The sequence below is a fragment of the Lolium rigidum genome, chromosome 6 (genome assembly GCF_022539505.1).
Source record: "Lolium rigidum isolate FL_2022 chromosome 6, APGP_CSIRO_Lrig_0.1, whole genome shotgun sequence".
Lineage (NCBI taxonomy): Eukaryota > Viridiplantae > Streptophyta > Magnoliopsida > Poales > Poaceae > Lolium > Lolium rigidum.
Window position 1 is genome coordinate 156409272 of NC_061513.1, and position 26064 is coordinate 156435335.

The window sequence follows — 26064 nt, forward strand, 5'->3', positions numbered from 1 at the left end:
GAAAATGACTTCCCATATATCAATCTTATTCTCCGGACCATTCCGAACCTCCTCGTGATGTCTCGGATCCCATCCGAGACTCCGAACAACATTCGAACTCCATTCCATATTCCATATCTATTTAAAACGACATCAAACCTTAAGTGTGTCACCCTACGGTTCGTGAACTATGCAGACATGGTTGAGACTCCTCTCCGACCAATAACCAATAGCGGGATCTGGAGATCCATAATGGCTCCCACACATTCAACGATAACTTAGTGATCGATTGAACCATTTACATACGATACCGATTCCCTTTGTCACGCGATATTTTACTTGTCCGAGGTTTGATCATCGGTATCTCCATACCTCGTTCAACCTCGTCTCCGACAAATACTCTTTACTCGTACTATGGTATATCATCTCTTGTGAACCATTCACATGCTTGCAAGCTAATTAGACGATATTCCACCGAGAGAGCCCAGAGTATATATATTCGTCATCAGGATGGACAAATCCCACTCTTGATCCATATTCCTCAACTCACACTTTCCGAATACTTAATCCCACCTTTATAACAACCCATTTACGCAGTGGCGTTTGATGTAATCAAAGTACCCTTCCGGTATAAGTGATTTACATGATCTCATGATCGAAGGACTAGGTAACTATGTATTGAAAGCTTATAGCAAATTGAACTTAATGAAGTGATCTTATGCTACGCTTAATTGGGTGTGTCCATTATATCATTCATCTAATGACATAACCTTGTTATTAATAACATCCAATGTTCATGATCACGAAACCATGATCATCTATTAATCAACAAGCTAGTTATACAAGCGGCTTACTAGGGACTCTGGTTGTTTACACAACACACATGTATCAATGTTTCGATTAATACAATTATAGCATAGTATGCAAACATTTATCATAAACATAAAGATATATAATAACCACTTTATTATTGCCTCTTGGGCATATCTCCAACACACTGGCCCCAAGGATGTAACACGGATCAACTTGACAGATCTCACAGAGAAAGAGCTTCTAGGCGAAGCTAGGCGTTTGAAGTACTTCAACCAAGAAGACTCCATATCCCTAACATCAATCCAGTCCCCGTTTGAGTTTCGTCATCTTCCTGCTGAGGTGACTTTCATTGCTTGACTGTTTCATACGCGATTTATTATTCATTCGATACTGATGATTTTTCCTTATCTTGTCAGGCATCTACTGTCGTGAGGTGCTTTCCTCCTTCACTCGAGAGTGGAGCATCTCCCGAAGATCATGACCTCTCTGAGGATATCGAAGAAAATACCAAGGTAGTCGAGGATAGTGACGCCTCCGAAGGAGAAAAGGAAGAAGAAGATGATGACGCGCCTTTTATTGCCAGGCGCCGAAAGGCGGCTGTCAATGAATTAGTTGATACAACGGAGTCAAGCCCTAGCGGGGAAAATGACGATGATGCTAATCATAATCTTCCTGATGTGGCAGCTCCCGGAGCTTCGGCAGCTCCGGCATCCAAAAGATCATCGAGTTTCTATGCCAACGAAGATGATTTGATGTCTGACTCGTAAGTATTTTTTTCTTCACGTCTTGTTGGAATTTTGAGTACGTCTTGTTGAAATTTTGAGTAGTCTACAGTTGATTTGATCAATGCCTTTTCATCAATTCTAACGGAGACATAGATCCTCCTCCCTCGAAAAAGGAGAAGATCTTTTCCGAAAGGACGGTGTCGACAAAGGATGTAGTGTCGGTGTCTTCTGAGGAAGCGCCAATCCTTCCTCCTGCACCGAGAAGGGCGGTGAGGAAGGTTAAAGAAAACCCTCCTCCGATTACTCCTTTAGCAGATGGCCCTATTCCATCGTCTTCGGATGGACAACTAAGTGTTGTTGCATATTCCCTTTTGTTTCTAACAATCCATACTCGAGTAGTCCACGAGCCTATAGTTGGCTGGTTGCAACCGAGTGTTGGCTTTGATGATCTTGAAATTTGTTTTGATAAACACTTTGTTTCATTATTGCGGCCTATTCAGGCTGCAGTAGATATGGTGGTGGACTTTGCTGCCCAATTCATCCACCTTGAAGCTCAAAATGCCCGTCTCTGAGAGGTTGCCAAGTCTTCGACTGATCAACTTGAAAGAGCAAAACAACTGACAACTGAAGCTCAAGGAGAAGCCGCGAATTTGAAGAAAGAGCTAGATCTGCTGAAGGCGAAGATAAGGGAGGAGAAGCAGTAGAAGATTGAGGCTCAAGCCCAAGCAGACAAGAAGGAGGGCGATCTCCGTAAATCTATCGATAGCCCGCTAGGTAAATTTCTTCGACTCCTTTATCCCCCTTTCTTCGCCAAATTCTCTTCATCTTATAATGCTTATTCTTCGTAATGCTTTAGGTGCTGTCGACATACCTATCGACCGCACCAACAGGATTCAGGTGGATTCCATGTTGGACGCCATCTCTTTTGCCGTGGACTCCAGCGACCAAATTCAAGAACTTCTGAAGAAGGCCAAGGGAGCTCTGTCAAAGTTATTTTGATTGATATTCCGGAAGCTGGATCAGGAGAGAACTTTGGAGGAGCTGGTGAACGCTTTCTTTATCGACACCGACATCAGTATCGAGGTACTGAAGCGTCATTCACGTATCTATGGAGCGCTTCTTGCGTTCCAACTTTTAATGGGATATGACTTTGAAGCCGACAGGAGCGCTTGACAAAGGCACTCCCGAAGAACGAGGATGGCTCAACTGTCGACCTTGGTCTTTATAGTGATCTGGCACGCAGATGTGCACGCCAGCTCCTCAAGTTGGTAGAATATTAGAAGAAACAATTTGCTTCTGAAGTTGTCCCAACCTCATCTGTGCAAACTCGGGCGCCTTAATTATATGATGCCTTAATTGTAATCTGAATACCATTTTAACCATCATCATGTAATGAAACATGCTGGCTCTGTTTCCAGTACCTACTTTTGTGAACATATTTCTGAATGGAATGCTTTTGATGCTCCCGATGGGAATTGATATTGATGAACTTTTTGCTGGTTTTCTGAATATGTATGTCCAATAATTTTTGCAGGTGACTTCGACTGTTTTTCATGCCGAAAGTTCTCTGAGTTATGCTGCAGGTAATGACTCTGAAGTTGTGCATCAATTACACAGCAGAATATCCCAAATGGAAGAAGACCTTGTTGGTATTCACGCTATGGCAGCGGTGGTGAAAAAGAAAGGTGAGCTAGCTGCAGAAGTCGAGCAATATGCTTTAGCCGAGCTGTAGAAAGCCACCGAAAGCCTAAATTGTAAGCAATCGATGTTTTCTTGTCCTTTAGATTCTTCTGATGCTCTTAGCCTTCTTATGACTTGATTGTCCTTTGTCTTTGACAGTCATTGCTTTGAACGCACTGGAAGAAAATAAGCGTGTTCATGATAAGATTGAAGCCATGACTGACTTATCGCAACCGCAGAGCACAATATGGACCAATAGATCAAAAGCTGCAAGTGTGGCCAAATTTAAGTATCGGGTGGAGTAGGTGCATGGTTTCTTTGACAAATGTCAAGCAAACCTGGCCATGGTGTGGAAAACCATGTTTCCTCTTGATCCGTCCCCTTCAACTCTATTGGCTTTGATGACTAGATTCAAGAATCCTGTTAGAGTTCAGGCTTTGGTACGCAGGGAGATCCTCACTGGAGCCGAGCTTGCATTTGCCTTTGTGCTGGCTCATTACCCAACGCTTAAGTTAGAATTAATTGCTAAAGCCGATGTGGAACTTCAACAATATTACCCTATCGCAAGGCACCCATCTTCAACTATACTTGCCAGAATGGAGGCAGGTACTGAAAGAAGCTTGTGGACTCGACCTGATCAAGGGGTCATGATTTGAAGGAGACGTCGAATGCTTACACACTTGGTGCGATATTTGCATTGTAATTACTACAAATGTCTTTGACCTTTACAAGTCATACTTGCAATCAAAGATAATCTTCTACTGTAATGAAGATGTTCTTTTAACACCACCGTCGATGATGTTCTTTTATAACATCAATTTATGTTGAAGATGTTCTTTTATAACATCGGGTGCAGTCGATGACTTTTGTGAATATTCAAAGGGACCGTAAGTCCACTTGATTCGAAGATGGAAATTTTATTTGAACGATGTCGAAGGCAACTGAGTCATCAAGTCAGTTTGTGCGTTAGACGGTCCTGTAGTAATCGCAAATATGTTTTGCTGAGCCGTATGTATGTGTTTTGATTTTATATCGGCAGCAACCCCCGAGTCAACGAGGGAAGCATGTGCACGATTGGCTTTGTAGCTTATGTATCATAAGTACGATGTACCAGCGTGCGCCTTTTGATTTGTATAATTTCCATCAATTGCGGCACTCGCATGTTCCGTGAGGCTTTGTGGAAACGTTCATATTTTTATGTATGCTATTTCCATCAATCGCAGCACTCGAATGCTCCATGAGGCTTTGATGGAAATCATAAGATAAAAACTATTGTCTGCAGCCCCCGAGTATTTTCGGGTATGCTTACCATATTTGACAGTATATGTAAGAGAAATTTTGAGATCATCATCGTGTGGATGATGTATTTTCTTTGTACTCCAGCGCTCCCGATGGGAGTAAACTTAGTAGCCGAAGATTTTCCATTAACTCCCGAACAATTTTGCAGGTATGTCTATAGTAATCGATGTAATAAGTGTGTGAACTAGAAGTTTTATAAATAATATGCAACTGAGGTATACATTGTCTTGAGTATGGCTAAGAAGCCTTATTTGAATGAAATAAAGGAAGGCAAAAAAAGGCCTAAACATATAATTGTCGCAATTGCGCAATATCCCATGGGTTGCCTTCCACCAATCCTATTGAAGTATTCTTGATACGATAGGCGCCTCCTGGGATGACTTCGGTGACGATGTAAGGTCCCTCTCAAGGAGATTCTAGCTTCAGATTTCCCTTTTGTTTCAATCGCAGTACTAGATCCCCGACGTTAAAGTTTCGGGTGCGTACCCTTCGGCTGTGATAGATTTGTATCGCATGTTGATACACAGTTATCCTAGCAAAAGCAATGTCTCGAGCTTTGTTTACTAGGTCCACAACGTCTTGAAGTGCTTGAATAGAAGCACTCTCGTTGTATGCAACAACCCGAGGTGCTTTAAAAAGGACATCAGCAGGCAGAACAGCTTCAGCTCCAAGTACCAGAAAGAAAGGAGTATATTGCGTCGATCTGTTTGGTGTTGGTAGGCAGGCTCCAAAGTACCGATAGTAACTCTTCGAACCATGCACCAACTGCCTTTGTGAGACGCTTTTTTATTCCATCACAAATTAGACCGTTAATCCTCTCCACATGTCCATTGGTTTGAGGATGCGAAACCGAAGCAAAACTGAGTTTGATGCCGAGCTTTTTGCAAAATTTGTGAAACTCGTCAGAGGCGAAGTTGCTTCCGTTGTCTGTGATGATGTTGCGAGGTACAACGAAACGACAAGTGATACCATCGAAGAACTTGACAACTGTCGTGACTATTTGATTGGTGACTGGTATAGCTTCGATCCATTTGGTGAACTTGTTGACTGCAAACAATAGGTAAGTATGTCCTCCTGGCAAAATTTTGGCATTGGCCCGACTTGATTGAGTCCCAATTGCGCAAAGGGCCACGCAAGAGGTATTGTCATAGGATCTGTGGCTGGGGCATGCGGTTTCGGTGCGAAGCGTTAACAGGGATCACATTTCATGACCACTTCCATGACGTCTGGTGCTGCTGTTGGCCAATAGAACTCAGCTCTGAAGGCTTTAGCTATAAGTGCCCAGCTTCTTGCATAATGGCCGCACGTGCCTTCGTGTATTTATCGCAATAAGGCCTTTCCATCCTCGCGATGCACCGTTGAAATATGCTAGATATAATTTGTTTGTAGAGTTCGCCTGCTACCACTATATACGCCTTAGAGCGGCACACAATACGCCGTGCCTCTGCCGGGTCATCAGGCAGTTCATGGCGAAGTAAATATGCAAGGAAAATCTTGGTCCAGAGAGGCTCAAGGAGCATAACTTGCTAGATTGGGCCAGTAGTGATATTTTCATCGATTGTTCGAAGCGCAACCCCCGAGTCGGTAGCCGACTGTATGGGGGGTGCCGAGGTTTTAACTTCGATAGATTGCTGATTGATTACTTCGTAGAAAACTCCGTCTGGAATCGTGCAGCAGGTGGAACTGATGTTTACCAGAGTGTCGGCTTCTTCATTGTTGGCTCTACCGATATGTTTCAGTTCGCCACCATCAAACTTGGCTTCCATCGACTGGTACATTTGGCGGTAAGCATCATATTATCGCTGACCGCATCGCATAGGTTCATCGATTGTTACATTTGGCGGTAAGCAATCATATTGTCACTGACCGCATCACATAAGTTCATCGACTGCTGGACAACGAGATTTGAATCTCCGTAAATATCCAAGCGTGTGGCGCCGCATGCTTTGGCCATACGCATGCCATGCAACAATGTCTCATATTCTGGTTCGTTGTTTGTTGGCATCGGGAAGTCCATCCTTAATACATACTTCATCTTGTCGCCTTGAGGTGATATGAGTACTACTCCTGCGCCAACACCCATGTTTCGCTTTGAGCCAACCGAAGTACATGGTCCATGAACCCAACATATCGGGAGCAACCAGCGTTTGTGACTGAATCCAATCTACGAAGAAACCTGGGTGGACCTGGGATTTGGTGGATGCTTGATTGACATAGGAAATATCGTGTGGTGCCAACTCTATGGCGCACTGAGATACCCGACATGTAGCATTCGTATTGGTGAGTATGTTCTTTAGCGGAGCCTCGGTGACGACGATAATCAGATGCTCCGCAAAGTAGTGATGCAGCTTTCGTGTTGTCATCCATACAGCATATGCCAACTTCTGATAATGTGGGTACCGATGTTTAGCTGGTGTGAGTACTTCACTGATATAATAGACGGGATGCTATACGCCGTGGACTTTCCCTTCTTCCTCACGTTCGACTACTAGCATGGTGCTGACCACTCGAATTGTTCCGGCGATGAGAGTAGCATTGGTTCCCTATCATGCGGGGTGACGTGAATCAGGGAAGTCGATAGAACTTTCTTGAGGTTATCGAAAGCTTCATGTGCTTCTGTGGTCCACTCGAACTTTTCTGATTTCTTCATCAATTGATAGAAGGGTAGCGCCTTTTCTCCCAACTTAGCGATGAATCTGTTGAGAGCTGCCACCCGTCCTGCCAGCTACTGCACCTGCTGTAAGTTTCTTGGTGGTTCCATGTCAAGGACAACTTTAATTTGAAGGGGGTTGGCTTCGATCCCCCGAGCAGATATAAAGTACCTGAGTACTTGGCCTCCGGGTACCCCGAAGAAACATTTCTTCGGGTTCAGCTTGATTTTGTAACGATCGAGATTGTTGAAGGTCCACGGAGGTCGTCGATGAGCATGGCGGCGTTTCTGGTCTTGATGACGATGTTGTCGATGTAGACCTCGATATTCCTGCCAATATGTTCCCCGAGGTAGGCTTGCATACTTCGTTGATAGGTTGCGCCTGCATTTTTCAATCCGAAGGTCATGACGTTGTAACAGTAGACACCATGCGGTGTAATGAACACCGTTAATTCTTGATCTTCTTCCTTGAGTTTGATTTGGTTGTATCCAGAATAAGCATCGAGGAAAGAGAGGCAGTCGTACCCCGCCGTGGAGTCGATTATTTGGTCGATACGTGGCATCGGAAAGTGATCCTTTGGGAAATGCTTGTTGAGGCTCGTGAAGTCGATGCACATGCGGAGAGTTGTTGTATCCTTCTTCGGCACCATTACTAGGTTAGCTACCCACTTGGCTTCCTTAAGTTCTCGGATGAACCCAGCTTTCTGGAGCTGATTAACTTCTTCACCGACGACTTTACGCTTTGGTTCCGAAAAATGACGCAATGTTTGTTGGACAAGTTTAGCTTTAGGGTCAACATTGAGGGCGTGCTCAGCGAGTTCCCTGGGAATACCTGGCATGTCGGATGACTCCCATGCAAATATTTCCCAGTGCTCATGGAGGAACTCAATGAGCGCGCCTTCCTATGCGAGAGTGAGGTCGGCCGACGCGTTGATTGTTTTCTTCGGGTCACAGGGATGCACTTGATGCTTCTTTGCTTCTTTGGCAGCGTCAAACTCGTCGGCTTTTGTACTCCGATTGTCGGTAGGTGGCTGCTTGTGATCGGTGAGTACGTCTAGTGCATTGAGCTCTTCGCTGACTCCGAATTTGGAGGCGATCTTATGGAAGGCTTTGTCGCAGTTATCGGAACGAGAGAAACTTCCATGAACAGTTATAGTGGTCCCATTATTGCCAAGCATCTTGAGTTTCAGGTACGCATAATGAGGAACTGCCATGAACTTAGCGAATGTTGGTCTGCCAAGAATAGTGTGGTACTGTGATTCCCAATTCACTACCTCGAACTTGAGTCTCTTCTTCCTGAAGTTGTCGGGTGTACCAAAAACAACATCCAATGAGATTTTGCCAAGGGGATATGCGGGTAGGGTCGGGATAATGCCGTGAAAACCTATGTCAGATTCTTGTAGCATATCGACTGTAATACCCATTGCCTTCATTGTGTTTGCGAACAAAAGGTTTAAACCGCTGCCACCATCCATGAACACCTTACTCATGTTGAACCCACCAATCTGTGCTTCGAGTACTAGGGCGGCGTGACCAGGTCTGGGTACAACCGTCGGATGATCGGCCCTACTAAATAAGATGCTTTGCTCTGACCATTCGATGCGCGTAAACTTCTTAGACTCCCTTTTAGAGATGCCAGCCTTTTGAATCTCGAGGAAAGACTTCGGCTGGGACGCGAGGATGTTCCTGTAGCTCGAGCGGTTGACTGGAGGCAGTTGTACCCTGTATTGTCGGGTGCTCCTATGTGTCGAAGTAGGACCTCAATTCTTCGTACATATTTTGGGTCTCGAGGAATTGTCGACAACCTTTGAGCAAGTGAGTTGGTTTCTTGATGTTATCTTTTGGATCGATGTAAACGTGCAAATAACAGGGGGCATTTAGTTGCTCCATGGCTGGTAGGTTGGGTACCCGAGGGAAGAAATTATGTCGGCTACTCCCAGGTCCATTACGGTTACTAGCCCGTCGCTCGCCACATTGCTCGTCATACTGATCATTCCACTGATAAGCGCGACTGGTGGTGGTTTTGTCGGTGCAATCAATTGTTTCGTCATTAAAATCTCTTCTCCTTTTTGGAGCTCATGTCTGCTCCCGATGTTACGCGGGTACCTTCGATTGCTTTCATCGTTGTCACTAAGCGGACGTGATTTTCTTGCGCGATATTCGCCATCAGCCCAGCTGTTAGTGGTTTCCATTAGTTTGGTGATAGATTTTGACCGATTAGCCACCAATCGTCGTCGGTTGAGACCCGATTGTTCTCTGACTAGCCGAACGCACCTTTGAGTTGTATCCCACTCTGTTTGGGAGACTTCAATGGTGGCGCTATCAGTAGCGTTTCCATCCTGATGATGATCGTTTTCTACGTGCGCAATGTTACCAACGCAGACCTGGTAATGCACCGGTCGAGTCCTGGATAGAGAGATGGTGTGCTTGCCGATGCTTTCCTTGTCAATGCTGCAGATGAAGCGAGGAACATCAGAACCGAGTTTGTGTCTGTTGTCATAGTCAAGGCAGTAATATGATGTCAGATCCGATGTTTTGGAGTCATCACACACGACAGACATGGTGGGCATGGTATGGCGCGGTGATGATGATGATGATGGAGATGCCGGAGCCTTCACCGATGGTGCAGTCGATGGATCAACTGCGGTTGATGATGAAGAAGTAGACGTAGATGTCGATGAAGTCGTGGTTTTCGCCACGCCAAAAGCGATCGGGTCCGGGAGCCGAAGAACGCCACCAGAGTCGACGCGGAAGTGGACACTCCCGAACGTCATGTCCATCCCGCTGTGCAGTCCCGAGAAGGATGAACACGACGCGTCAGTGTGCCGAGTGAACTCGGAGGACCCGAAACAAATCGAGTTCCCCGAGTTTGGCGATGATGGAGACGATGATGGTGGTGATGCCGGCGAAGATGTAGCCGACACGATCGAAATAGACGATGAAGTGCCTTGTACCAGCAGGTTTCTCACAGACGACGCAAATTAAGGAGGGAGCTCCTCGGAAATGCCCACCATAAGGGGCTTAGGGTTGATGGAATCCTGCAGGTTAACACGAGACATCGGACACCAAACGAACAGGGAGTGAGATTTACCCAGGTTCAGGGCCCTCGATGAGGGTAAAACCCTTACTTCCTGCTTGTCTTATCTTGTTTGATCGAGTAAAATAGGTTACAATGGGGCAGCCAATAGATTTCTATGGTGAACTCGCCGGGAGGCAAGGTTTCTAGGGTTTGTGTATGCTAGATTGCGGGGGTTTCATGTGTTGTTGTTCGGCAGGTCCTCTCCTGGACTTTATATAACATGCCAGGTGTGACGCCCCGGAACCGGTACCATGAGGATCCCAGCGAACCCGCCGAAATCTGCACGATATCGATTCTGAGACACCCTCCGACACGACGTGCGCGATGAATCACACACGTGATGCCAGAGGAATTAACACGAGCGGTAACATTACAACAGGATTACAATAGAGCCCACAAGAAACATATATTACAACAACGACTCCAATGAGTGAAAATACAAATATACAATACAAAGGTCCAAATCAATACAGAAGATCAAATACGTTCGAGTACGGACAAGATACAAATTGGACTAAGAGTCCTGAAGATAACCAGTGGCATCCATAACCCTGCCCAGGCCAAGCCGAAAGGGTAACATTGCTAACGTCGTCTTCATCGAACATGTCTTCATACTTTCCCGGTTATGTCCCAAAGCATTAATAAGTACGGGTTCGTACTTAACAAGACTTCGAGACGTATAAGCATTCGTCAACCAGTCGTCCTTTATACTTGAGGCACGCTGGGGACTTAGAGGACGCAAGAGGAACGTCATAGGCAATATGGTGGGGTTAAGCGGCAGCGCCCAAGCACTAAAAACCTATAGAGACACTCTACAACATTCGTCTATCAGAGGAGTTGAGAGGGCGCATAAACTAACAGTTCTATACTCTGCAAACATAACCCAACCGATGCGTTACCCCCTTCGCAACGGAAGTACTGACAAAGGCACTCACACGGTTGGACAAGTTTTATTAAGTAACCTTTACAGTAATGCTAAATTACTACGCAAGTTATTAACATATTATTAGCAGCAACATAAAGGTGTCAGTTATTCTATAATCGAGCTATACAATTCCCAGTCGTCCATAATCGCAGACACGGCTTATCGATAAGATGTACACCCTGCAGGGGTTGCCCAAATGTAACCATACGCATGCTCGAACTTGCTTAATTACGGCGGAGTCTCACAACAAGACCGTTCTCAGTTCAACAAGAAAGTCTAGGGGGGCCACCCCACTAAGCTATCTGTAACGAAGTTCGTCCGTACTCCGAAGCGGACTCAGGGTTGCGTAGGCGTCTAGGCGGGCACTAACAGCCATGCACTACATAAGTCATCTAGCAATTATGCAGTACAATATAGAATATAAACACCCGAAGGCAACATGAAGTAAATCGTGCATAAGAGCAAATAAAACCAAGGTTGTGGCCCCCTTTTCAACAGACTTGAAAAAAGGTAATGGGTGAGCGGGGTCCCAATAGTAATCCCCACGTACGGGTAGAGCGCTCCATCTCGGAACAGATAACAAGAACTCGTGTCATAGGGGACACTAGCGAGTCAAAGTTCTGATGCTTTCGCAAAGGGGCACACAGATGCCTCTACTTACAATTTTAGTTGTTAACAATTAAGCAAAGCATGAGTATGTCCAACAAATATATCCATAAACCAAGGGTCATGATTCCCCAACAGATAACCCGATAAGATAACGATGACGAACGATATATAATAGAACTAGCATGCACTACGACTCGCAAGGCAGACCCGATAACCAAACAACAGCTGTAGGAGGGTGGTGGAGGCAATATGGGCTGCTTGAGGTAACAAGTGGGTAAGACACGTGACAAGAATGCAAATCAAGGCTAGCATAAGAGAGAAGGCAAAATAAAATAGGTGAGTGACTCCTGCAGAGACAGGAGCTTAGGAAATGCTTGCCTGTTAAGATTGCCGAGGAACATCCGGCGGACTTGTCGTATCTCACAACACCACTTCGCGATCCTATCCGGGAAGAAGCAAATGCTGGAACACACAACGGATGCAAATCTTACTACTACGGATGAAGAACCGGCAAGATCGAGATGGCATGCATGACATGGCAAGGATGATGCAGTGCGACTTATCCAGTTTAAGCGGAGTTGGAACCCCAGACAAACAAAATAGGGTTGGAGTTGCATTTATACCGGCAAATTTAAGTGTTGATTAGCATGGCACAACATGGTAGGGGTGAAATACTTCAATATTAAACGGAGCGGGGAAAACCTTAGTCGGTACCCGAAATACTCCGCATATATATTAGGTGAAATGCAGAACCTATCATAGCACGACATGATGCAAGATGCAAATAGATGAATGGATGGCATATTGATGATCCTTGCATTTTTTTGATAAATTTTCATATACAACACTTTTTATTCCGAGATACAGATTAAAAGATATGATTTTAGCAAGATATACACATTTTCAGAAATTTCTGGAAAATAGAGAAAAAGGAAAAGCTTTTCTCACCCAGGCGGAGACTAACCTGAGCGACTGACACGCGGGGCCGGGAGGAGCTGACGAGGCAGGGGGTCCAGGATGGTTCACAGAAGCTGCAGGGGTTTTTCGTGAAATGGTCAGATGCAGGGACTGCGGGTAGGTAAACAAAATAGATAGGGGTCTTATTGCAAAAGCGTCCAGATCCGATCTGGATCTAGGATAATGTTTCTCACCCGGGGAGCTGCCAGCCACATCGACTGACTCGTGGGGCCCAGGACGCCCACATGGAGACTGAGCTGGCGAGGGTTGCTGCTGCTCTGTTGGTTTCTGACAAAACTGACGAAGGGGATCATGGTGATGGCGTTGTCTAGGATCTGTCCAGGAGGAGGCCAACGGCGAGCTCGGGGAGGGGTAACGGCGGTGTGGAGGTCTTGGAGACAGGGAGCGGCGATGCCAAAAGATGTGGCGTCGTCGACGGATCGGGGGAATCAGAGAAGGCGCTCAGATCAACGGGCGTAGCGAAGAGGTAGAAAACCCGGCGGTGTCTACGTCCTTGTCGAGGATGGTGCCGTCGAGGGAGGGCGAACCGTGACGAGGAGTAGGTGCTGGGGACGCGCCTCACTGCGGGGAACCAAGAGAGGGCGGCATGCTGCCTTGGGTGTCACCGGTGAAAGCAGGACGGCGGACACCTACAAGGACGGCCGATGGTCACTGGTGGCGGAGCGAAAGGGAGAGGGAGGAAGAACTTGGAGGGGTCGGAGAGATGCGCGGGATGACCTGGAAGACGTTGGCGAGGTCCGAGAGGGCGGGGAGAGTCAGACGGCGACACCACGATCGACGAACGGCGGCCGGACTCGGGAAGAACTTGGATGGGACCATCGGTTGAGGGTGTCCCCGGCTCGATTGGGGGTATCAGGAGAACGAGGACGAACCGGTGGTCCTTCTGGTGGCTTCGGCGTGGCGAGGGGCGGCCGGATGTGATGGGGAGACGGCGAGGAAGTTGCGACGGTCATGGGGTTCCCCCATATGTTTCTTGTCGTGGAGAGGAGGAAAGAAAAAGAGGCATATCTGGGAAGGACAGGTTGCATGGACGGTCTTATCTGCAGGAGGGGAAAACATGGGAGCCGTGTGAGGAGGGGAGGACCACGCAGGGAGCAGGTGGACGCATCTCTGTCCACCATAGGCTGTCGACAGGAGGAAGAAAAGGTGGAAGCAAGGAGAAGGCCGAAATGGTAAGAAGAATTGGGCCGGGCTAGACAAGAAAGGAATAGAAGGTGGCCTGGAGCTAGGTGGCCGCCAGGCAGAGAAAAGGGCCAGGGGAAGAGGAGCTCAGATCAGAGGGGTTAGGGTTTGGCTTTTAACAAAAAAAAATGTTCCTTTTTATTTGAAACTGGTTTTGAAACCTGGTCAACAAAAATGAGTTTTGAAATCAGAGGTGGAGGGGGATAGAGACAAAAGCAAATACAAAACATTTCCAACATTTTATTTTTGCAAGGGTTTTATTTAATGAAAAGACAAGGGAAGGTTTTATTGTAATAACCATATGAGAGGGAAAGAAAATAGTTTTTATTTAAAATAATGTTTAGTTGATAAAATCTTGTGGATGATATGATGTATGATGATGCACAAAAGGAAAAGAACAGACAAAATCTAATAGGGGTTCAACCCGGGGCCGTTACACCAGGTCCCGAGAGTCCTGTCCGAACTCGACTAGGTTACATCAAGATCCGATCTACTCTTTTCTTTGTTGACATCTTCTTGCCTTGTTCATCAAGAATCCATCTTCTTGTAAGTTTCCTCCGTTGTAACCGACGTATGAACCCACCTTGGATCAAGGCAATCTTCATGGGCCCCTAGTTGGACCAAGGGAGGTAGATTAATTTCGGGTACCCGAAGGGTAATGCCCACATCATATTGTTACTGGGGAGCTACCCTCTATTGTGTAGCGCCCCTATGAGCAGCGCTACCATCATGGCAGTGTGACAAAGAGGGGCCCATGGCTCGGTTAGGTAGTGTCGTTGTGAGGGGCACGGAGCTGCCCTCATGCCAGTGTGACAAAGCGAGGGCCATGGCTCGGTTAGGTCGTGTCGTTGTGAGGGGGGCTAACCCATCTCGCATAGCTCCAGGGTAAGCGGCGCTAACCTAATGATCGGTGTAAAAAGAGCACGTGGGCTAGCCCACACCTACCCCAGAAATTTCTTCTTACTCTCTTCCCCCAAACTCCCTCCCTCTCAAATCCCTCCATTTTGGTTGGGTTTTTTTTCTTCGTAGATTTGGACTCCCCCCCCCCCCCCCAAGTGCATGAAGGTTCTCCTGCGTACTCATTGTTTTTGTCTGGTTGAAATCTTGTATTTTGATGCAATTGGTATAAATCTTTGCACCCCTAGAAATTCCATTTGACCAAATATGCTTCCTTTATTCTTGTTGTATTGGCCAATGGTGGCTTATATGATGGTATGATGCATTATACTGCTGGACGAGGCACTGACCGAGATCAGGAGGCTAGACTAGGACTTTGAGACGTGATCTTCATCAATATATCCAACCCGCTTCAGGGATTGTTTGTTTCCTAGACTTGTGCACTTATCCCTCATGTATGGCATGGCCTTCATGTATTGATCCAAGTGGGATCGAACCTTTAATCTTGTGTGTGTGGGGTGGGGGTGGGGTGCGTGTGGGGGTGGGGGGGGGTCTATGTTATAAAGCCGGGCGTAAGACCTTTTGTTAAAAAGAACTAATTGATTAGTGTATGTTTTCTTTTTTAGGATAATATAATGCTAGTATCTTAACTACTATTATGAATCTAGCCTCACAAATATGACATAGGAGGGTATCGTATCATAGCGCACATTACCATATTGAATGGAGTACACAATTTTGCATTCAAATCCTACAAATCTGATACTTTCCGCAATAGTTCCTTAACTAAGTCCAAACTCCTTTCAAAATATGTGTTATCATGTCCGATCATGCCATATTGCAATGTTCCTTTCCTTTTGTTCACCCCGTTCAAATTGCCGCCGAATTATATGAGTTAGTACCAGAATATATATTAAATATTGAATAAGAGATCTATTAAATTGCCTTGCCATATTTTTTTCTCGAAAAGTACATGTCATCTCCGTCGATTTAAGATGTGCATTAACCATTATGATATGTTGTCGACACATTTTTTTTACCAATAAAACTAGTCACAATGGGAAGTATCATATAATAGTATCATTCATATGATACTACCGTATGATACTATCTCCATAATGCATAGTATCATGTAGTACCATAAGCTAGTTATATTTATTGATTTGTAGACTCTTAATACAAATTTAAGTACAAGATTTGTTTGGAATTAATTTTTCTAGTTCTACATGCTGAGGTAGAGCCACCCAGTTGGTGCTCGTTTTTTTTCCTTCCTCCAAATCCAGGCCATGATAAATTATGTCGTACCACGGCTGCTTGTCCGTAAGACTTTTTTTTGTAAAAGAACATTCCGTACATGTAGCATTATTCTTTTATTATATTCTTCCTTAGAATTTCCAATTACAAATTTCAGCTATTTAAGAACTATTTTTCCATCCAATTCTAAATAAATAATTTTAAATTTTGTTGAACCGCCCAGCATGGTTGAGCTTCATGTGATCTTACAAAATTTGAATAACTCGGTGAACTCGCACACATTTTTTATAGGGGTATGATCTTTGTACCATTTCGAGGATTTGGCATGCCTTCTGACTTTTCTCGTATCACTTTTTATAAATTTTCATAGCAACATACGTGGTATCATCTAGTAACCTACTGGATTGCACTACCACTATGGAACTATCCATAACATGGCACATGCGCACAGCCAAGCTCACCGCTCCTGCCCATTCTAAAGGACGATAACAGGCACTATTATGCATCTCTGCTTCCCATCCCTTCCATTCAAGCTGCATTGGCACAAACTTTTTTTTTTACTAAAAAAAAAGCAGCATTGGCCACTCAGGGCAGTCCGTTCTTCATCCTTAGTTCCTAGCTTGGGCTGTAACGGATACTGATTATAGACGGTAGTACCTTCCTCCGATCCCAATGAACTGCCTTCAATCTTCCATCAGCCAGCCTTGCTGCAACCTACTCGAACCTGACAGGGTAATAGTCCTCGTACGTGCACCTCCTCCTGGACGACATGAGTCTCCCCAACTTCCGATTGCAGAGCTCGAACCTCGCCGGCCGGTCGTCGACGCTCTGCGTGGGTGCTGCTCTGCTCGGCATCCCCAGCTGCCGCTCTAGCTCGGCGAACTCCTCGGCTCTCCGGATCACGCGGTCGTAGCAGATATACCGCCCGCCGGCCGCGTTGTCACCCATCGCCTCGTACGCCCGGAGGTGGGCCTCGGCGACGGTCTCGACGTTCGCAGTCGCTACGACGCCTTCGGCCAGCATTGCACGACACCCTGCAGACGATGCATGTACGTCAGTGAGCTGAGATTCTCAGGTTGTTCAGTCCTCCCACCGATTCATTCAGGTCTCGACCTTTGAGGTATGCGATGGATGCGGTAGAGTTGCGTCGGCGGAATCCCGGTCCGGTGACCAGCGCGGGGCAGACGGTGACGAGCTTGAGGTCTCTTCCTCGGGCTGCCCTCCAGGCCGCCTTCTCAGCTGCCGTCTTGCCAAGCGCGAACCACAACTGAAAAAAGGATTCATACCGCATCATTACAATGCCATATTTTTCCTCAAGTTCACATATTCACGGGGTTCCATATGTGAACTGATCACCGACCTTATTGTCGCGGCAGAAGGTCTCGTCGCTCCAGGAATTCTCGTCGATGATGCTAGGACCTCGCCTGTCATGAGGGTAGCTTTGCCGCCAGACGCATGCTAGTAAGGACGAGGTGAAGACGCACTTCCTGACGGACTCCGTCCTAACGCACGCTTCGATCACCCGCTCTGCCGCTTGGGCTTCCAAGGTCGCCATGTGTTTCTGTTAGGAGCAAGAACGAACATGGAAAAGTTAAGTTCATATTGTCTTTTCTCACAATTTGTGTTTTCAGTCATATGCGTGGCAAATCTGATCTTGTTCCACGGGCAAGTGAATTAGTGTCTCTGAAAAACGGTATATTGTGCAACCTCTTCTTCAAGGACAAAGATAGGTGAAGACCAGACTAAACTGATAGCACGTTCCTAGACTCCAACCACCAGTCGCAACTGAAGCACGTGTGTGTACTGTCTTCACATTTCAAAATGTCAACTCTACGACACGTCTTGAATAAGGTGTACTTTTCAGTTTTCAGAAGAAGTGTTACTAACTTTTTGTACCTAGTGCGTCACCTATCCTTTCTTGTCTGCAGTTAACAAGACAGGTGCTCCTAAATGAAATTCATTCGAAATGTCAACTCTTCGGGTTTTTTTATGTCAAAAAATGGAAAAAGATCCGAAGGTACACCACACTGGCCGATTCTATGATGGATTATGGCCACGTATCACTATCAAAGTGTGCAAGAATGGAACACCTCTGGGATGCACATGTTGCCATGTCTCCAACAGAACCTCACAAGATAGCGGCACTAGTGTAGGTATAATGGGCTTAAACTTTTTTGTTCTCCAGACCTAAATCTTCGTTGTGGGCATTAGTACCGAAAACGACCAATCTACGCTGCCCTCGATTGTTTCACAAAAGGTTTGATTTGGTGACCTCGTTGTTCATTGGATCATTTTAATTTGTTACTCCCTACCGTCCATAATAAGTGCTTGGGGTTTTAGTTCTTGGAGTAGTATTATGAATTGGAGGAGGTACTTATTGATGTAACCAAGCTGTACGGTTCTAGTTATACTCCAATCAATCTTTCTTCCAACCTCCACCAACCATTCAATAAGACCGGAATATATTGATGTTTAGCTACATACTTGGGCCTTGAGTTAGATACACCATACATTATTGTAGAATTCCATCCACCACAACGTCTTGCTTACTTGGTCTCTACCTTGAATTTTTTTCTTCCCATCTATTCAACTAAAAGTATTTAGTCACGCTTATTTAGCAACTCCTTGACTGTTCCGAACTTCCCGGTTCAGCAACTACAATTCTGCACTTGTTTTACCCACAGTGTGTTCACATGTGCAAGTGCAAAGCATGTGGCCCACATGTTTGTTGTCTTTCATTTGCATAAGAAACTACCAAAATAAAAGAAAACACACAATATGCCGTTGCCTACTTTCTATTTTTATCATTAAAAAAGCTTTCTATTTTTTATCAAGGTGGTAGCAACAGTTACTCACCGTGTAGCCGGACATGCCCCCCGGGTCCACGAAAGCCGAGGTATGGAACACGCCAGCGCAGCCGTCGAATGCCCGGTGCAAGCTCTCGGGTTCCATCACGTTCGCCATCACCGTCCACACCCCGTCCCTGCCGTCCTCGCCGAACATCTCCATCTCCCTCAGCTTGTCCAGGTCCTCTGCCAACAGAATAGAGCCACATATATACAATTCAAATCCATGATCGCCAAATGTAATGTTTCTTTGCATTCAGTTCATGATCATCGGGTGGATAGTTTGCATGTAGATAGATATAATATAATTATGATTACAATTTGTTAGTGAAATGACGTGGACAAGATGGCTAAAAGATTTCAAATAAACTAATATTAGAGGGGCCCTAACATTAACTAATGTTAGTGGGTCTTTTCTTCAACAGTAACGGTACACAACCATTTGCTAAGCCAGCCGGAAGACAGATGAAACCTCTTCACTTCAGCTTTCTTCAACCAATCTAGGCAGAGTTGACCAATTAGCTAGTATCTCGTTGTTAGAATGGGTGGTGGCATTGGAACACAAGGATTGTCAGTGATGATTTTTGTTGTAGTTGTGACCAAGCAATTCCCATCATAACGTCAAAAACAAATACGGAGTAGCTAGCTGTGGAAAATACAGTACAGTATGGTTTGTGTGTCAAGTTCTGCTTTCTAGACCTGTTCCTCACCAACCGGACGAATCAGACGATAGGCTTGTAACAAGAATATCGATCGGCTCATAGCTTGCAAGAAACCGATGGACCGGTGGAACCAAGCGGAAATCAGGGGAATTTTTGCGGGAAACGCCGTATGCATGGCCCGGTCGACGCTGGTCTTCCAAAGACGGCGAAATTATCAAATCGAACACAGCATGCCCAAAGCTAACACCGGCCGGAGGAGCAGCTGATAAACATGTGTGGTTTCATACGACTTATTTAGTGGCCATACGATATATCATCTTCTATTCTGCGTCTCTTTCAGCCTGGAGATAAGTTAATTCAACTTGTTGCTGTCTAGCCATGTGGAATCTCCCGGTGAAAAGAAAGGCTGAAAGCTACAAATTAACGTCATGGCTAACCTTCCTATATGCTTCCTAACAACCATCGTGCAAATTGCAAAGAAATCCTAGACAACGTCGATTTGACTTGCAACTGGTCATTCCGGAGGTAAACAAAATGAGGTGGAAGTCGTCGAAGATCATGAGATGAAAAGCTGGAAGACCAAAACCAGTGCACCGGTAGGTGGCACGGTTGCCATCCCCAATTAATAAACTTAGGCAGACAGAGAGTCGGAGATGTACTCTCTGAGAACGTTTAAAATGGTAAAATTGGCCAATTGGATGTAAGCTAAATTAACATGTGTATATATAGGGGAAAAACCAGCCAGACAAAGACAAAAGAGGACATATATATAGTTTCCACGTATACTATGACAGGACATAGATGCCTACTACTCCAACTAGCCATAATTCTTTTATGGTGGTTACAGTCCCCAAACCCTAAAAAATGCGATGAAGGGTAGATGCACCAGATTCGTGTACAATGAGTGATATGGAAGCAAGAATGGGGATTCTAACTCACATGTCGCATGTAAAATATGGCAGCTCTGAAGCACGCAGCCCGGGTGTGGACTGAAAACGACGTGAACCGTTCAACTCAGCCATGGAACCCGACTGGACCGCTTATGCCAGAGTCCGAAAAACCAAAACAGCCCCGAGAAACGGACGGCTAAGAGAAAGCAGGTAGCAATGGCCGGTCCGGGTCAGCCGGGAAGGCCCAAGGATGAGCGAGGGACGGACCTTGTGTCTCGAGGGCGAGGCGCACGGTGTAGCCGTGGCGGAGGAGGCGGTCGACGACGGCGAAGCCGACGAACGATATGCCGCCGGTCACGCACACGGTGCGCGCGCCCGCGTCGCCCTCCTGGCCGCCGGCCGCGCGCTTGACGGCGCCCGGGTCGCCGGCGGAGGGCTGCCACCCTGCCGCGCCGCCCCCGTGGAGCAGCGCGGCGCGCATCTCCTCCACCTCGGCCTGCATGCTGTGCGTGCTCCGCAGGACGCCCATGCCGCCGGCGCCGGACCACCGTCTATACTGGAGCGGGTGCTCGTGCGCAGCGGGTGCTCGTGCGCAGCGGGAGGGCTCTGGATGCCGGGTATCTGGTATGCAATTGTCGCCTGTGGCTGTGGGGGTGGCTGCGCTCTGCGAGGCGTGTGTAGTTATAGGAGAGAAAGGCGGTCGCGCGAAGCAGCTCGGTACTTGTCTCGCGCGGTTGCTCTCGAGCTCCTGGACTTGTACAAGTTGGAGACTGGAACTGGATTGTTTTTACTTTGCTGTTTGCAACTCGGTATTATGGGCGACTGCCGTGGTGTCGCCGCGCCTTGAGGTAGTTGGTATGAGTGGCTGGGATCGCCTGCCATTTCGATCCGGCGGTCAAGATTCCTCTAGTAATGGGGGATTTGACTTCAACTAGTAAGTGTGCCCGTGCAATGCACGTGTGTCCACTAATATATAATGTAATCAAGTATATAGAAAATAAAGTTCAAACTGTTAAATGTTGAGGGGTAACATGTCAGCTTATATCCTATTTAAAATATGATGTGAGAGATTTCAATGTGATAGCTAGGAGTCCTAGAAATGATACATATTTGCTAATCTAATTGCGTCCATGTCATTTTAGTTGCATAGTCTCAACTCTCAAGCCTTGTAATTTATTCTTTAGCCGTTCAAGGTTTTATATTGTGACCTCATGCCATGCGGGAATGCATCCGCTGGAAAGGTACATATCTCAATGGTTATGAATGGACTGTACAGACATGTATTCTAGATTTTTTCTATATATATTATTATTGATGCTAGTGGGTTCTTCCTCATGTAACAGTTCTTGAACGTGAACAATATTAACACATGGCACCTCTTTCCTTTGATTTAAGACAGCATCTAGAAGCACACATGTGCCCGTGGCAAAAAAAATGTTTAATTATTGACATAATCTTTAATTAGTCTCATGTGAAGTAACATGAGAAAAAATGAAAAATACACGTGAACATCTAAATATCATTAGAAATTGCACTATCTGAACTAAAATTTGCAGGTTCCACTTTACACCAAAGCATCTAACTGGAATTGAACACCACATTATTTTAGCATCGCTTAAGCTACTCTTAAGCAGGTAAAAGCAAACGCGGCAAAACTGCTTAGGAACCCCAATAAAGATCTTCCATGTCGCCTTTGACAGTGGGTCTATATATCTTCCTCGCACCACACCAGCTCACCTACGTGCCACTTCCGAACATCTTAACACCCAACAATACAAAACAGGAAGGTGCCCAAAAAAAAGATTGTTTTAGCACTGGAAGTAATGGTGGCATCTCATTTTAGTAGAAAGGAATGTAACCTTGTAGCCGATCTCAATTTATCTGGAGGAAATTTGACTGGTGTCTCACTTTAATACTTCACTCCTTGAATTAAAAAATAGAAAAAATTTGTGATAATATTGAGTTCAATCGCATGATTTCAAAAGTTTGTCCAAATTTATAGATCAGCAACTTATGGTAAGATGTGGGTCTTTGGCCTCACAGCATGTGTATAATTTATGCAAACTGATACTGTATTAGTTAGTATAAATTCACACAAGTCAAGTTGTGCAAATCCCAAACAATCACTACACATATAACTATATTAGGCTCATCGATAGCACAAAAATTGCACCGTCATTAGAATAGCATGAACGCACATAAGGAGGTAGTGTGTAGCCCTGCAACCCAGCAATCCTTGTTAATTACTATTCAAAATTGAGGTTCTATTGAGCCTGGGTCTGAACTCATGTTCACTAATTTGGGATGGCGATTTTAAGTGATCCATCGACTGAAGCAATTAACATGAGAAACTTATCTGGAAAGTTAAGACTGATAAAATCTAATAAATGTGAGATACAGTACTTTCCTTATTCACCTAAAGAATTAGGGGTACCAAGAGAATGAATCATTCACCCACGGTTCTAAAAAAAAATGTCAGTCCAAAACAATCAAATGGGAGTTGGAAATTTGGAATTAATATGCCATAGTTGCTAAATACAAACAGTGAATTCTTCGCGAAACTGAAATAATGAAGGCTCGGGCATCACCATTACATCGAGGAAGCGCGCTGTTGACGGCGTTGCGCACGATCTATCTCTGCCTGTAAATTTTGACCATGCATGCAGTAGTGAGCATGTAGAAAGTGACACACTATTTGTTATCAATTTAAACCTGCACACTCTATGATCCTAATCCCATCATCCAAGACCCTTCTCTATCACATGTTCCTTGAAAAATGCAATTAATTAGCATGGTCCAGGTTGGGATCAACAAGAAAAACTCCAATTTAAATAGGACACAAATCCTGGTATACGCTATACGCACTCGGATCCCTAGTCAATTTCTCCATGAAGGCACCTCAACGTGATCCAGACCAGTGGCACCGTATAAGTTACAGAAACAATAAAGTAAATACACCAAAGTCCCAAGTGTTTTAGAGTATCCAGTATCACTATTTCAACGTTTTAAAGATGAACAGAGAATGTACAATGAAACGGAAACACAACCTTTGTAGAACAGATCCTACACCTCCTTCTCGCTGGTATACCAGGAAGATTCCCAAGATAATTGCTGCGGCTTCAGCACCTACTCATCCTTGCTCACTGCAACCTATCACCAAAAGAGCAGAATTTCTATTACAAAGATGATATACAGAAGTGCAGGATTTGTATCCATGAAATAAAACAGAGTGACAAACACAACGGGGCGGAGGGACAGTGGCGGCTCCGGGCTGGCGCTGCGCGCATCGGGACAAACACATGTTGTAGTTGGGGCGGCAGTTGGTCTTCCCGTATCATCAGCGGCTGTGGTCCTGGATAGCAGACCAGCTTCAGCAGGCAGCCATGGCGCCGCCCCACATGTTCTAGGAGAAAAACAGGGCCGATGGGGAGGGCCTGCTGCGCAGCTGAGTGTAGAGGCGGAGGATCCACGGCTGCTGCACCACGCAAAGAGGTCACAACAGCGAGCAGGTGTGGAAGGCTGACAGATGACCCGCCGTCGATGCGTGGGGATTGGCGCGCTGGTGAGGGAGATGTTGCGGGAGTATGGCGGTCGGGGCAGAGTGGACGGCGTCGATTGAAGGCAGAGGCGGTATCTCCGGCGGCGGCGGCCAGCGGATCAGGAAGGGACTCGAAGAGGTGAAAGATAAACCAGTCAATCGCGGCCGAGATGGAAGAGCGCGTGATTTGGGGAGGGGAGAACAAATGAGTATGGACCGTCTGATCGCTATAGATGGACGGTTGAGATTCAATTTTCCTACGGCACTTCGTGCCTTTATAAGTAGTAGAGATAAATGGATGGCGTCTCCTGTGCGATCGGCATGTGACCCTGCCGCGTCTCCCTCCGATGTACAATAAATGTACTATAATACTTCTTGAAATAGGTTTTTGTCCTGCTTTATAAATAAAACCATAACAGTTAAATTAACTAGTGGATTCCCCGCGCGTTGCGGCGGGAATTTAAGAGCCCTTTATAGATGCATATATAGAAGTTATGAACAAATACAGTAAGTTACTTGCCCTTCCGGTAAAACTAATATGCTACTGGTTTATGTTGTATATGCAAAATAAAAAGATTGGTGCGTTGCTGCCGCACGTTTGCTTAAATGTATGTGTTTACAATAATTATTCTTTATATTTGCTAACACCAGTGGGCATTGTATATGAAATCGATTTCCTGGGAATTTTGCCATTCCTTGTACTGTGAAGTGGAAGAAACAAATACTCCCTCCGGTCCTATTTAATTGACCCTGATTTAGTCCGAGTCAATTAAATAAGAAGGGAGGTAGTACTTCATAACTGATTAATCAAAGATATCTCATATTCCATTGTCGTAGGAGATGCTTACTAACAGAAAAATAGTCCTACTTCAAAGCAAGACAAAGAAGTTATTAAACCCCAAAGTGAAAAGGTGTAAATCCAAATATAATTACTTAATGAGCATGTACACATATGGACCTGAAGTATATAAGTTAAAGAAGAAATTCAAAATAATATACACGTTGCAGTAGACCAGTACATCTCATAAGCCTGCAAAAGTTGTAAACCACAAGCTCAACAAACTATCAGATAATCCATATAAAGCAGTAGTGATGAGCTGCACTCTTATAAGACATAAAAGATTAATGCAATAATAAATAAAGACATGATTTGATCTTAGCGCAAACCAAAATTATAAACGTATAAGAAAAACCTTTCCAATGAAAATCTAGGTTGCATCCTATAACTTAACTGGCATACTCAATTGATATGACAGATTGTGTTAATTTTGCAAACTGAAAAACTGAAAAAAGGTAAGGAGAGGCTTGCAATAAATGCACAATGTTTAGCAGGTGGTATATACGCTTCAAAAGTAACCAAAGACTGGCATGAATAAAACTACGGGGATAAGACATTTGGTACGGTATTCGGTAGTGTTTTCCTGAATGGTGCTTCCTGTAGATTTAGCAGCGTAAATAAATATTTTGAAATTTCCATTCCTCTGGCGGTGGTATGCATCAGACATAGGAAATAATGACAGGTGACAATACTATACTAAGAAAGCGAGATTATGGGTCTGCTTCTATTTTTATAAATAACTTGTCAACAGACATTAGAAATGAATGTGCACAAATGACAGGTTAAGCCCAAACTGAACTATACATCAAAGCTTCTCTCAGGTAGATCAGTTGCATGAATATGAATTATCTGTAGCATCAACTATGAATCTGATATGATGGTCCAAGATTAAGCCAAGAATCCATCAGGAATTAAACCGACCTTCAAACTTGACAAAGTAAAAAATAATAAGAGGTTAGGGGATTAAGGGAAATCATTAATTAGGGACTGAATCTACCTTGCTGATGGGGACATCGAGGTAAATGGTAGAGAACTGCAGTGCAGTGCTATATCACGTTTCTGCCTTTTAATGCTAAATAAACAAATATTATGAAGATAGCATCTGCCATGACGAAGAAGACACGCTGTACATGATTTCTATAGCGCTAGACAGATATCTGAGAATACATAAGAGAAAAACTTATTGAACTCCTTCTATTCAGAAATATCAAATTACAAAC

The 26064-nt window shown here is 45.1% G+C and overlaps 1 protein-coding gene across 1 annotated transcript; it reads right to left on the reverse strand.

The window, feature by feature from the left end:
* Nucleotides 1–16512: 16512 nt before the first annotated feature.
* LOC124668319 (cinnamoyl-CoA reductase-like SNL6) lies at nucleotides 16513–21036 on the reverse strand. The gene is made up of 5 exons (XM_047205485.1): nucleotides 20736–21036; nucleotides 18927–19102; nucleotides 17431–17631; nucleotides 17184–17337; nucleotides 16513–17104 (listed from the first exon to the last, which is right to left on the reverse strand). Exons 1-5 carry the CDS (start codon nucleotides 20995–20997, stop codon nucleotides 16785–16787), a joined length of 1113 nt encoding a protein of 370 aa, XP_047061441.1. The 5' UTR covers nucleotides 20998–21036; the 3' UTR covers nucleotides 16513–16784.
* Nucleotides 21037–26064: the final 5028 nt, after the last annotated feature.